The sequence below is a fragment of the Beta vulgaris genome, chromosome 6, assembly GCF_026745355.1.
Source record: "Beta vulgaris subsp. vulgaris cultivar EL10 chromosome 6, EL10.2, whole genome shotgun sequence".
Classification (NCBI taxonomy): domain Eukaryota; kingdom Viridiplantae; phylum Streptophyta; class Magnoliopsida; order Caryophyllales; family Amaranthaceae; genus Beta; species Beta vulgaris.
In genome coordinates, this window is record NC_079207.1 from 58,514,313 (window position 1) to 58,526,814 (window position 12,502).

Sequence of the window (12,502 nt, forward strand, 5' to 3'; positions counted from 1 at the left end):
AGGAATACACAATATGAATTATGCAGCGAATTTCCCATGAAGCGAATTTCGTCATATAATTATAAACTAATTTTCGAAAAAACAAAAGCATATGTAGTTTAAAGTTAACATTAGTTACTTAATCTTGGCCGTTGACAGGATCTAATCTAAGGGTAGTTATTCATTCTCATTTCTCACATGATCCTGCCTCTCTCCCCCCCTCTCTCTCTCTATATATATATATATATATATAAGTGACTCATAGGTAGGCGAAACATAAAAGAAGGCTTTGAAACATCTATACTAATATATTAAAAGACGTGCGTAAACCAGAAACGGTGCCACGTGGCGCTCTCTCTAGGGAATTTTAAAAAATTAGAAATTGCATAGTATAGGTTTTGATCCCGTGACCTTAAGATCATGAACTAAAGTTTTAACCACTAAACCAAGTTATATTTAGTTCTATCATATCAAAGTACAATATTAATAAATGAAAATTTTCTTACCCGGGACATAGCCCGGGCCTAAAAACTAGTTTGTTGTTTATAAGTGACTCATGCAAAAACACATAAAAATTCGAAAATTATAAAACCACCAAAAATTCCAATAAAACAAAAAAATCCTAAAAAATTCCCCCTCTATTTTCTGACTTTACGCCTCTTCAACTCCCCATTTTCTCAACCCTTATTCATTAGCTTCATCTAACACACACAGACACACACCAGATCTTCCCAATTAGCTTTACAGTTTCCGCACCATTTTCTCCGATGTCGAAACCTTGGGGTGGTATCGGCTCTTGGGCCGCCGAAGCCGAACGCGAAGAAGCCGAGGAGAGAGAAAATGCCACAACCACAACCACAACCACAACCCAAAGCTTCCCTTCTCTTAGAGAAGCCATCACTGCAAAACCCAAGAAGAAAAAGATGACTCTTTCAGAGTTCGCTTCTTACGGGTCATCAGGTGGACCCGTTTCTTCCGGATCCACCCGTTTAACACCAGCTGAAATGCTCCAGTTACCCACTGCTCCCAAACCTCGTTCTGACGATGACTTCTCTGGGCCCCGCCTTGGTGGTGGCTTTTCAAGTTATGGTGATGATCGGAGATCCTCACGTCGTGGGTTCGACGATGATAGGAGACAAAAAAGAGGGGATTTTGAGTCTATGCCACCTCCCCCTTCTAGGGCTGATGAGGTTGATAATTGGGCTTCTATGAAGAAGCCCATTTCTATGATGGTAGAGAGTGGGAGGGGTGGGAGTAGTAGTAGTTCTAGGTATGGGTCTTTGGGTGTTGGTGTTGGTGGTGGTGGGTCCAGGGCTGATGAGGTAGATAATTGGAGTTTCGGGAAGAAATCGCAGGCGGGTCCGGGTCCCGTAATGGGAGGAAGATCGAGTACGTTTGGTTCAGGGTTTCGTGATTCGGGTTCGGATTGGAGGAGGGGAGGTGGGGAAGTGAGTGTGGAGAGGGAATTGGGGAGGCCTAGGTTGGTATTGGATCCTCCTACTATAGAGAGGAATGGGGAGAATGTGGTGAAGGCGGTCACAAGTAAGGCGAATCCATTCGGGGTGGCGAGGCCTAGAGAGGAGGTGTTGGCTGAGAAGGGATTGGATTGGAAAAAGTTGGATTTAGAGATTGAGGCTAAGAAGGTGGTGGGAGTTGGTGTTGGTGGGGGGAGTAGTAGTGGGAGTAGGCCTACAAGTTCGCAAGGAAGTCGGCCTACTAGCTCGCAGAGTAATCGTGGGCCGGATAGTGTAGGTGGTGGTGGTGGTGGATTGGGGGAGATGAAGCCTAGGCCGAAGGTGAATCCTTTTGGGGATGCTAAGCCTAGGGAGCTTTTATTGGAACAGAAGGGTTTGGATTGGAGGAAGATTGATCTTGATTTAGAGCATCGCCGTGTTGATAGGTTTGTCGTTTTCATCTTGAGTTTTATGACTAGGAAAAAAAGTGTTTTATGCTACTTAGTGTGCGAATGAATGACGTTCCTAATTACCTTATTCTGTATCTGTAGTTCTCTTATGGTAGTTTTGCTTGACTTTCTAGAAAGTAATTAACCATGTTTTTCATTAAATATGTTCTGTGCTTGAGTGTGTGAACTGTGAAGGCTTTAGTTTTTAAGGTAGACAGATTGCCTACATAGGAAGGTTGAAACACTCTGGCTATTGTGAATGTTGCAACTTTATGTGTTTTTAAACCTTTTTATTTCGTCTTACTAGATTCTTTTGTTACCTTCAGTTGTCCTCTTATTCACCTTCCATTGCTGCATCAAAGTGATGCATATAGGATGATTGACATTTAAGCATTGTGATTGATGCCGGTTGATTAAAAATTGTGCTACTAGTAATATTTGAATGTAATATCGGGAGGCATAGTGGAGTAAACAATTTGTTCTTATGATGGATGAAGCTGATGTTCGAGATAATTCCCTCCTATTTTTTATGTGTGCTTGGCTCACAAGATAAGTTGGAACCAACTAGGGCTGCCAGCCTGTGATAATTCCCCTCCTATCTTATATATCTATATTTTGAATCATGAGTTAGCCAGCCTGTGGTAGCAGACTAGCAAGTTTTTGTAGAAGGTTCTGATTTGTGACCTTGATTCTCAGTCCATGTCATTTTCGAGTTTCGACCTACCTCTAAGGTGCCTTATCCTACCTCTCAAGCAATCATCTAATATGTTCATTAATAGACTGATCCTTCATTCCACCTAGAAAGTATGCTGACAAAAACAAGTTCATACAGATATATAAGGCAGTTTATCCTATTCCTAGTAGGCCCAGAGGCAATTGTATAGAACCTTGAGAGCATCATATTTTTTTGCTTGTTTTTACAAAGATCAGTTGCAGCTCTGCAATCTTTGATTTCAATTAACTGATTAAGTAGATTTTGCTGTGTGACAAAAGATGTAATTTTTGTAGTGAGGGTTCCTTTCATTCATGTGCATTAAGATTAGTTCCATTCTGGAGTAGTTTTTCCCTATTATTTGCTGATGCAAATCTAGTCCTGGACAATTGCATGAATCTTTGTTTCCCAGGAGAGATTATAGTTGTTATTTTATGATATTCCCCTTTGGTATGAGGCGTTGTAGGCAAAGTTTTAAAATTTGTGGTGTGGATGATTTAACTAGGAGAATGTCAAATGTATTATGTTATAGATAGTGTTCTGCCTTTTCTTCAATTCCTGCAGCGTGGTCACATGGTTTTAGGACATTAATTTTTGTGTGGCTTTTCAGCTTATGCTGATCATTTTCAATTTGTTATAGGCCTGAGACAGAGGAAGAGAAGGCTCTGAAGGAAGAAATTGAGAATCTAAGAAAAGACCTCGAGAAAGATTCTGGTAATGATGTCCCGCAAGAGACTGAAGTTGAACAAATCAGTCTACGTGATCTCTTACAGAGCAAGGAGAGAGATCTGGAAGTTCTAATAAGGGATTTGGACGACAAGGTCAGGTTTGGTCAGAAAGCTGTTGACAGGCCTGGATCAAGGCCAGGTTCTGGAGCTGGGAGATTTACTAGTTTTCCTGAGAGACCGCCGTCCCAGTCAGGAGCTTTTGATGATGTACGAGGTACAGAAGCGATGGACAGGCCCCGGTCACGGGGAACAGGAGATGTATGGACACGACCAGGTGAAGATAGAAGAGGAGGCTTTCAAGGTGGCAGAGATAGAGGAGGATTTCTCGGAAGTAGAGACTTTGACAGGTAATTTATCTTAGATTTTTCAGCAATAATGTTAAATGTTTAGTTGAGTGAGATGCCTCTTTGCTGTTGGATGTTTGTCTCTTATGTGAAAACTAGGTAAGTATCTAGCAGCTGGTGCTGCTAATGTTATAGTGTTTTTGTTTGTAAAATGATCGCATGTTGCATTTTATCTTAGGAATCTTCAATACCATCCTGAGTTTTCTAGCTATGTATGTCTAGCTAAGTGAAGTTTTCTCTCTTATGTTGTTTGTTTGGCTCTTGGTGTGACAAGGCGAGTTTGCATTTTGTGCTGCATGTGCATACTTTGTATGTTTGTAAAAATGATTGGATCTAGTTTGACCCTTAGATATGACTTTTTTTTTCCATTTTGGGTAGTTGAATTGCGCATGTTGCTCTTTATGACTTCCTCGATGTTCAATGCGTGGCCTTATGATATCTCATTCAGTTGTGACTCATGGATCTTCTTCCCCATATTGATTATTGATAACGCAGTTCACTGTATCCTTTAGGCCAGTATAGTAGCTCTAGTTTGCTGGAATAGGTTGTTTCTGTTATTTAATCCTCTATAATATGTCCCCATGTAATATTCTGGGCTTCAGCTGATATATGGTTTGTGCCTAGGTTAAGGGAAAACCTGGAACAATGGTCAGTGGGTTACTGTGCTCTCTGAAATGTTCCCTCACCTTTCCCTTCCTTTACGGATGCTGGCGTGGAGCAGTGGGATTTGATATTTAAAGTCAGTGTAGAAGTTTTTAAGTTATATCAATATGATGTTTAGAAAAATGGTAACTTCTAGTAAGAGTGATGGGTTGTTTGCATGTTTGCGTAAATAAACCCCCAATCTATATGCTGAAGTTTGTATTTTACCGGCCAAACCACCAAAATAGAACATTTATAGCTTCAATGAGATGAGGTGTATTTATGTATATAGAAGTAGGCTCATGTGAAGGATAAATTAGATGAGAAGGGTAAGAAAACTCTTGGGCCATAGAATTTGGAGATCTAGTGGCTCTTATCTTGCTTTGCCATCTAAGGACTTTATATAGTCTCTGTAACTTTACTTTGTTGAACTCATACTTATAGTGCTACTAGACCCAACCCAAACCTCAAAGCACAACAAAGTTTCACAATTTTTTCTCCTCTCTTCTTCCCCTTCACCTTTTCTTTGCGACAATTCTAATGCTACTCATGTTTTAACCATGGAAGTTTTCTAGGTTGGCGGAAACAATTCACAAATGATCTATTGGCAACCCTCATCTCCATTTTTTCCTCTCATCTTCTCATACCTGTAGTGAAAGCTCCCATGATATGGGGTACCATGGTTAATTGCTAAATGGTGAAAGAGCCTAAATTTCGTTATTTACAAGCTTAAGGGAGCATTTTGGGGGTGATCAAGAAGGAAAGGGAAAGTGCATTATTTATCCCTTGTTGATGTTTGGTTGACCATTTTTGTAAATTCCCTTTCACCTGTTTCCAGTCTGAAGACACCCCACATCTAGTTTCTTGATTCCCCACCTATCTCGTGGGATTTGAACATCTCAAAATTCCTCTATAGTATTTCAACTTTTTAAAATCATCATCCATCTATAATGCCAACAACACTCACTCTACACCAATGACCTAGCCACTACCCCGCATCACCTATATGGCTAGTCAACGACGACACACCACTTTACACCAACCTTCTTGGCTTATGTCAAGCGAACCACAACCCAGCGCTGCCTCCACAAATTCGACACTACTGCGACCCACACACAACCAACACAAACATCAGAATGGAAGACTCTCGAGGACTAAGACGCATGTCAAAGACAACGAAAATGACTACCTAAAGTTTTATGAGAAGGGAACAAGTTCATGGTTGAATAACACTCCTACAGCAACGCACTTGATATGGCTGGGTGTTAATTCATGTTCCAGTTGTGGGAAAGATGGTTGGATATGGCTAGTTTCCTTTTCTCATTTCACCATTTTTGTTGGGTATATGGCATCATATGGAGCTCATGCAGGTGTATGGGTGTGGAGATGAGGTTGCGTAGAGGGAAAACGTCATCTGGGATATAAGATTGACTTTGAATGCACATATCTCTTAATCTATAAATAGTTTTAATGTGATTCAAATTGGAGGTGATAGCTTGTTCCAAGAGCTTTCCAACGATAGGTCATATGCCCAATTCTGCTAAGAAACGAGAAAGTTATGACTGTTTTACGAAGAACTGACGAAACTGTTTCGTCTTGCGTATCACCCGGGCAGGTCGGGCGGATTTCGCCTGACTTTCAGTCGGGCGTGCAAGCTGTTTTGGAAAAGTGAAATACCGCCCAGTCGGGCAGATTTCGCTCGGGCGGTTCGGCATTTAGTCCGTAAAACGTGTTTTCTCGAAGGAGGAGTATAAATAGATGCCCTAATTCGTCATTAATTGTATTATTCATCATTATTCACAGATTATAGAGAGAAAAAGCTATAGAGAGAGTTCTTGAGCGCTTTTGTAATCTTTCTTGAATATTCATCGATTCCTAGTGCATATTTTGTGGTTTTTCTGCCAGTTCTTGGGTTTCCACGTAAAATTCTTGCCTGTTCTTTCTTGCTTTGTTATTTGTTGTTTTAGTATTGTTTGCTATTATTTCTAGATTGATAGTCAATAGAACTTACAATTTCTTGTTTCCTTTTCATAATATTTCCCTTTCTTGTTTTTCTTTTCCCATATGTCAACTAAGAAACCCTAATGTTTTTTGGTTTCTGATCTAAATTGTGAATTTATATAGCTGATCTTTGGTTTCAATTACCAATCAAGGTTTAGATCTTTTCATGTCTATGATGTTTTCTAAGATGTCATAGATGTATCTATAGTAGGATTCTGATATCTGTGTTGTAAATTTGATGTATTTAAATTCGTTAGGGTACTTGTAACTGAGATTTGATGTATTTATTGGCTTGATGTATCTGTAGCAGTTACTCGATATACCTTTGAAGGAGGACATATTAAATGATGAGAGCAAGTTTCAACTTTCCTGATATGGATAGTTAATGGCAAGGAGTTACATTTTTTTATTAGCATGTCGGAGGAACTTGAATATTGTTGAAAGTATATCGATCCACAGATAACAAAGCTGCCTTAATCTATAACACTAAAAAAGAATGCTATTGAACAACTCTATGAGATGCAGTCATGTAGGTTTACTGTTGGAAGTTCGATAAGGAGGAAGAGAGAATGGGGCTGCAGAACTTAGCTTATTTATTTCTATTTTTTCCTTTAGCTAGCTAGTCTTTTAGTAGTCCTGTATACCATAAATACTCGATAACTATTAATTGTTGGATGGAATATCTTAAGGCTCTCAACCTTTTCACCCCTTCAAGTAGCTACTCTGTGGCTTTGGGTGTGGCCGTGGCCGTTGCCTTGCGTGTCTGGGTGCGTGTGCTTGCTTGTTTGTATGTGCGTTGGGGGGCGGGGTGTGTTTGGACCTAAGAACTTTTGCATGGACAGGAGTGGGACTTGTGAAAACTTTCATCTGTATTTGAAGCTTGAAATTTCGAATACACATTTTTGAGTCCAAGATATATTGGATTGAACTTGCGCTTGGCAAAATCCAATTCAATGAGTACGCGCGTGTGTGGGAGGGGGGGGGGCTAAGAACTTTTGCATGGACTGTAGTGGGACTTGTGAAAACTTTCGACTGTATTTGAAGTTTGAAATTTCGAATACACATTTTTGAGTCCAAGATATATTGGATTGAACTTGCGCTTGGCAAAATCCAATTCAATGAGTACGCGCGTGTGTGGGAGGGGGGGGGGGGCTAAGAACTTTTGCATGGACTGTAGTGGGACTTGTGAAAACTTTCGACTGTATTTGAAGTTTGAATACACATTTCTGAGTCCAAGATATATTGGATTGAACTTGTGCCTGGCAAAATCCAATTCATCCCATCCAATTCGCAGCCTTACTACTGGCACTCTTTCTTCACATCTTCTAGTAGATACACCACATTATCCGGCATTGATGCTGTTTTTGATCCATCTCGCACATGTCCTGATTTGACCTTGATGATGTTGAATGTTATCCTTTCAGTGGTTTATTTGCTTGGTTTTTGAATTACAGCCATGCATGGATGTTGTTTATATAGTATGTTTCTTTTACTCTCTTGCGCTTCCCTTTGATCATTTGGATTAGCCTTAACTTTGAGCCCCCCCTTCCCCCCTTTCATTTCTCAAAATCTCATGTTTTCTGGTGGTAATGACTAATGAATAATGATTGATTTAGGATATATAGGGGAGAAGATAGGTTGGGTTACGTGGTGGGCTTGGTCTGATGAGAATGAAATGAAAAGCTTGTTGTTAGCCATAGGTTTAGCCGTTGTGGTCCTGGTGTTTGGTGATATGTTAGCGGCTAGCGCTGGCATAGTGGCATTGGAGGTAGACGGTGATGATTATTTGGCTTTGTATTGCTGCAACTGAAACCTTAGAGAAGTTAATGTGTACTATTTGACGATAGGGGAATCAGTTATTCCATTACAGTTAGACACATTAGAGAAGTTAATGTTTCCTATTTGAAGGATTTGAAATTAGTTGCAGAATTGTAATCAGTGGATAGGGAATCAGTTATTCCATTACAGTTAGACACCTCCAAGAACAGTTCGGTGATGTGTTAGTGGGTAGCGCTGGCATTGGAGGTAGACGGTGATGATTATTTGGCTTTGTATTGTTGCCGAAAATGCAATCGAAACCTTAGAGAAGTTAATGTGTACAGTTTGAAGGATTTGAAATTAGTTGCAGAAATGTAATCAGTGTGGATAGGGGAATTGCTATGAATTAACATAGCTTGGACACTTTAATGGCAGAAATTGAGAAAGAAGATGAAGATTTGATTGATAAACTGAAAATTACAGAAATAAAGGATAGATTGCCAAGTATTCGAGTGACTTGACACACTCCCAAATGAACTCTTAAAAGCTCCCTAATATTCTCAATAATTTTCAACATACTTTTCTCCCTCTAATTATCCCTATATATAGTGTGATTAACCTAGCACAACTACCTAGCTTATTTCCCAAGCTACTAATTATGATAATACCTAAATTACCCTCTCCTAAATATCAGTTCATAGCATTACCGGCCCCCCAAACTTCCACCTTGTCCTCAAGGTGGATAGTAATTAGCACGAAATTCCCGGCCTTGGCAACAATTAGCACTGTCCGTTTGAGAATTGATGCCCGGCTTCCACTGGCGTTTGAGCTCCTCATTGGTGAGTCCTTGTACATCTGGTCTTGGAGGTGGTGTTTTGTTGGTGGGAAAAGTGGGTGGACAGTTGAGTTTAGAAGAATGTTGGTTGTTTGAGCTGGAAGGCTGGTGGAAGGTATGTGGAAAAATTGGGTTAGGAGAATCATAAAGGAGATGAGGCTGGAAAGAAAGTTGGGTGGGTTTAATGAAATATGGGCTGAGTGGATGATTAAGTTGTGCAGTGTGGAATTTGGGTGGCAAAATTTGGGCAGGAAGTTGGGCTGATTTAGGATAGGAGTAAAGGGAAATGGAGTTTAGAAATTGAGTGGAGGGATTTCCTAAGGTTTGGGTTGATGAATTGGGCTGAAATTCTAAAATCATAGACATGGGCCTCAATTCATTAAAGGGTGGGTGAAAGGAGTTGTTAGTCTGTGGCCCCTCCAATTCCCTTACTAACTGCAAGACCTCAGGTGCATCACGTGGCCCCAATAGCCAACTTCCATCACTGATATTAAATTTTTGGTCATTGACCAAATTACCCTTAATGACATCCTCTTCATGTGGCTTCTTCTTCAAGCCAATGAATGACTCATCAAAACTTCCCACATACACTTCTCTTTCATGCTCTGTTTCTAGAACTTTCTTCTGAAGAACATCATTGACTGCTCCACCACAAAATCTGCCGCCGGCAATGAAAGTTAGCCCACTGCCGGAGTAAACTGTGGAATTTTTTTTTAGTCCACTCGCCTTAGAGCTACTTTTTACAAATCCTTCTTTATCCGTGCTACCTTGAGTTGTGGTTCCCCCACCAACCCTAGACTCGCCGGTAAAGGAACCTGGGCCACCACCCGATCCACTTCCTCCGGCACCTCCCTTCTGAAATAATCCTCTTTTTGGGTCAAGAGCATTGCCGGATCTACCACCAGTGACACCTCTTGTTTTTAAAAGTTTGTCCACATTAATGGTGGTCATGTTTTCCTTGGTTTCATCTCCATACTTTCCGGCGACGACCAACCCCAAACCATCACCCTTTATGCTTTTCACCCGATCTGAAACCTGATTGTGCGTCTCTTCAGCAGCCACAATCACTTCGACATTAGGTATGGTGGGGCTAACCTGGCCGTGAGTTGGGCGCACATCTTCCTTCACCTCTTTCTTTTCTACTGGGTAACTAGAGGTTATTACCGTTATTTGAATCTCCTTCCTCCATAGATCTAGGGTTTCCTCTAACCTCTTAAAATGTATATGTGAAGACCCATAACGTAGCTTCAGTTGTTTTTCCAGTTGCTGCCACTCGGTGAAAGGCCACCACCGGTGTTCCCTTTCAAACCATTGTTGTGCGTCGCCAGCAAGTGCGATTATGGCAGCCTTAAACTTCGACTCCTCATTTAATCGGAAGAAATGAAAAAATTCTTCCAAATCCTCAATCCATTCCTCCATATTTCTTCCATTAAACTCAGGGAGTTGAAGCTCTCGCCGGATTCTTTGTTCTTCTTCGAGATCTGAGATTCCTTCATCTCTTTTTTGTGTGATGTAGGCAAACTCTTCACAGATCCATCTTTGCATTACATTTCTGCCTGCAACGTCCATGGCAGATTTCTCTCTCTTTTTTTTATTTTATTTTTTTATATATATATATCAAAATCTGATAATCAGCAATCAGTCTCCCAAAATCGTTTGCTCTGATACCATTTGCTATGAATTAACATAGCTTGGACACTTTAATGGCAGAAATTGAGGAAGAAGATGAAGATTTGATTGATAAACTGAAAATTACAGAAATAAAGGATAGATTGCCAAGTATTCGAGTGACTTGACACACTCCCAAATGAACTCTTAAAAGCTCCCTAATATTCTCAATAATTTTCAACATTTTTCTCCCTCTAATTATCCCTATATATAGTGTGATTAACCTAGCACAACTACCTAGCTTATTTCCCAAGCTACTAATTATGATAATACCTAAATTACCCTCTCCTAAATATCAGTTCATAGCAGGAATCAGTTATTCCATTCCCGTTAGACACCTCCAAGAACAGTGAACCATACGTGAATACGTTAATGGAGTGATTTTGCAGTTTCACTCTATGGACTGGCTAGACTATCAGCATATCATTAGTTTACGTTGACCTGGCTTAGGCTATGTTTTGCTCACCTTATTTTCACGTATATCTGAAAATTAAGTTATGATAAGTTCCGGGCTAATAAGTTTTAAATTTACTCAAACAAGGGCTAACTGAGGGCTTAGTTATGATAAGGGAGCATAAAGTGAAGAGAACAAACTGTTATTAGTAGTAATAGCTCGTCCTTTTCTTATTAAGCAAAGACGCGACACTTTGTCTGAGTCCACTTCTTATGAAAGACTTGCTTTTAGATGAGGAGAGAGATAACGAGGATTCATGCGGGAGAAAAGGATGTGTTAAATTTGTCTTGAGACAATTTACTATGTCAAATTGTCAAGCGTTACATTTAATTTAAAAAAAGGGAGTTTGATTTTCTGGATATAATTTAAAGTTGTCTTTTGCATCAATAGTCAATTCTAAAAATTGATAGCTCACCTTTTCTGCCTATGCATGATGAAGTTTGATTTTGTTTTGCTGTTGTCTTCTGTTATCCCTTTTCCTGAATGCACATTACATAAGCTTCACTCTGGTTTTTTTAGCTGCTGCGTAAACTGCAGGCATTGACTGATTAGTGTTTTAACTTTGCGTCGGCAGGTCTAGGTCAAGAGAGAGATGGTGAATCATTTCTTTTTGTTTTTGGGTTATTATTGAACTCAGTGTGGATTCTTCACAGCTCTCCTTTGACATTCACCAAGCAACCGGAAAATAATATTTTGTTTAATTTGTTTAAGTCTTTGTCAAATTATTCACGGCTTGGCTGTAGCGCTGGTGACTCTTGTTAATTAACTGTTAATTTTTGATACCTTGTAAAATTGCCATTTTTTGGTCTGTATTAAGGCAAGGATCTTGTGTTGTTCTTAGACTGACTTGTAATGAAACATTATGTTATATTCTTGGGTCCTTTCCTTAAAAAGACGGTCTTTTTAAAGGCTTCATGTGGCTTTGCCTCTTCATATGTGAACTTTGAGGAACTTGTAATTTGTTTGTTATATGCAATGTTGAATGCGTTTGTGATGGAGCTTCGGATACCGTGGAGTGTAGCGTGATAATAAACGGTCTGTGGGTAGCCTTTGACCTCCAGGTCTATACTTCATATGAATATAACATTTCAAGCTTTGTTCTTGAGAAGAATTTCAAAACCTGGGTTTTGGGGGGGGGGGGGGGGGGGTTAGTTTGTAAATTGTAATTGTTATAAATGTGAGAATTAGATTAATTCTGATGGAGAATGACAAAAGATGGAAAGCATAGACTAATAGGGAGCTTTAATCTTATTGGATCCAAAGACTAAGACTCTTGGCCTCACCAATACACTAATCCAATTGCTACTACCGTCTATATTTACTAAAAATCGCTCGTAATTTTTCCTTGAAATATCCCCCATATTCCTCCCCTTTTACCCCACTCTTACTCTTTCATCTCTCATCCAACTTCACCTCATTCCATCTTTCAGACCTCTACCACCAGTGTACCACCATCACCGCGAACCACCTCCACCGAC

At 40.0% G+C, this 12,502-nt stretch overlaps 1 protein-coding gene across 1 annotated transcript; it reads left to right on the forward strand.

Annotated features, from left to right (window-relative positions):
- The first annotated feature begins 573 nt into the window (after positions 1-573).
- Positions 574-11,939, forward strand: LOC104897153 (hypothetical protein). The gene is made up of 3 exons (XM_010683978.4): positions 574-1,879; positions 3,235-3,669; positions 11,599-11,939. Exons 1-3 carry the CDS (start codon positions 747-749, stop codon positions 11,621-11,623), a joined length of 1,593 nt encoding a protein of 530 aa, XP_010682280.2. The 5' UTR covers positions 574-746; the 3' UTR covers positions 11,624-11,939.
- Positions 11,940-12,502: the final 563 nt, after the last annotated feature.

What these genes read in the sequence shown, in the direction of transcription:
- LOC104897153 (XM_010683978.4), top strand. Translation starts at nt 747, where the DNA reads ATGTCGAAACCTTGGGGTGGTATCGGCTCTTGGGCCGCCGAAGCCGAA. An exon ending in GAGCATCGCCGTGTTGATAG is followed by an intron (nt 1,880 to 3,234) that starts GTTTGTCGTTTT and finishes AATTTGTTATAG; the next exon opens with GCCTGAGACAGAGGAAGAGA. An exon ending in GGAAGTAGAGACTTTGACAG is followed by an intron (nt 3,670 to 11,598) that starts GTAATTTATCTT and finishes TTGCGTCGGCAG; the next exon opens with GTCTAGGTCAAGAGAGAGAT.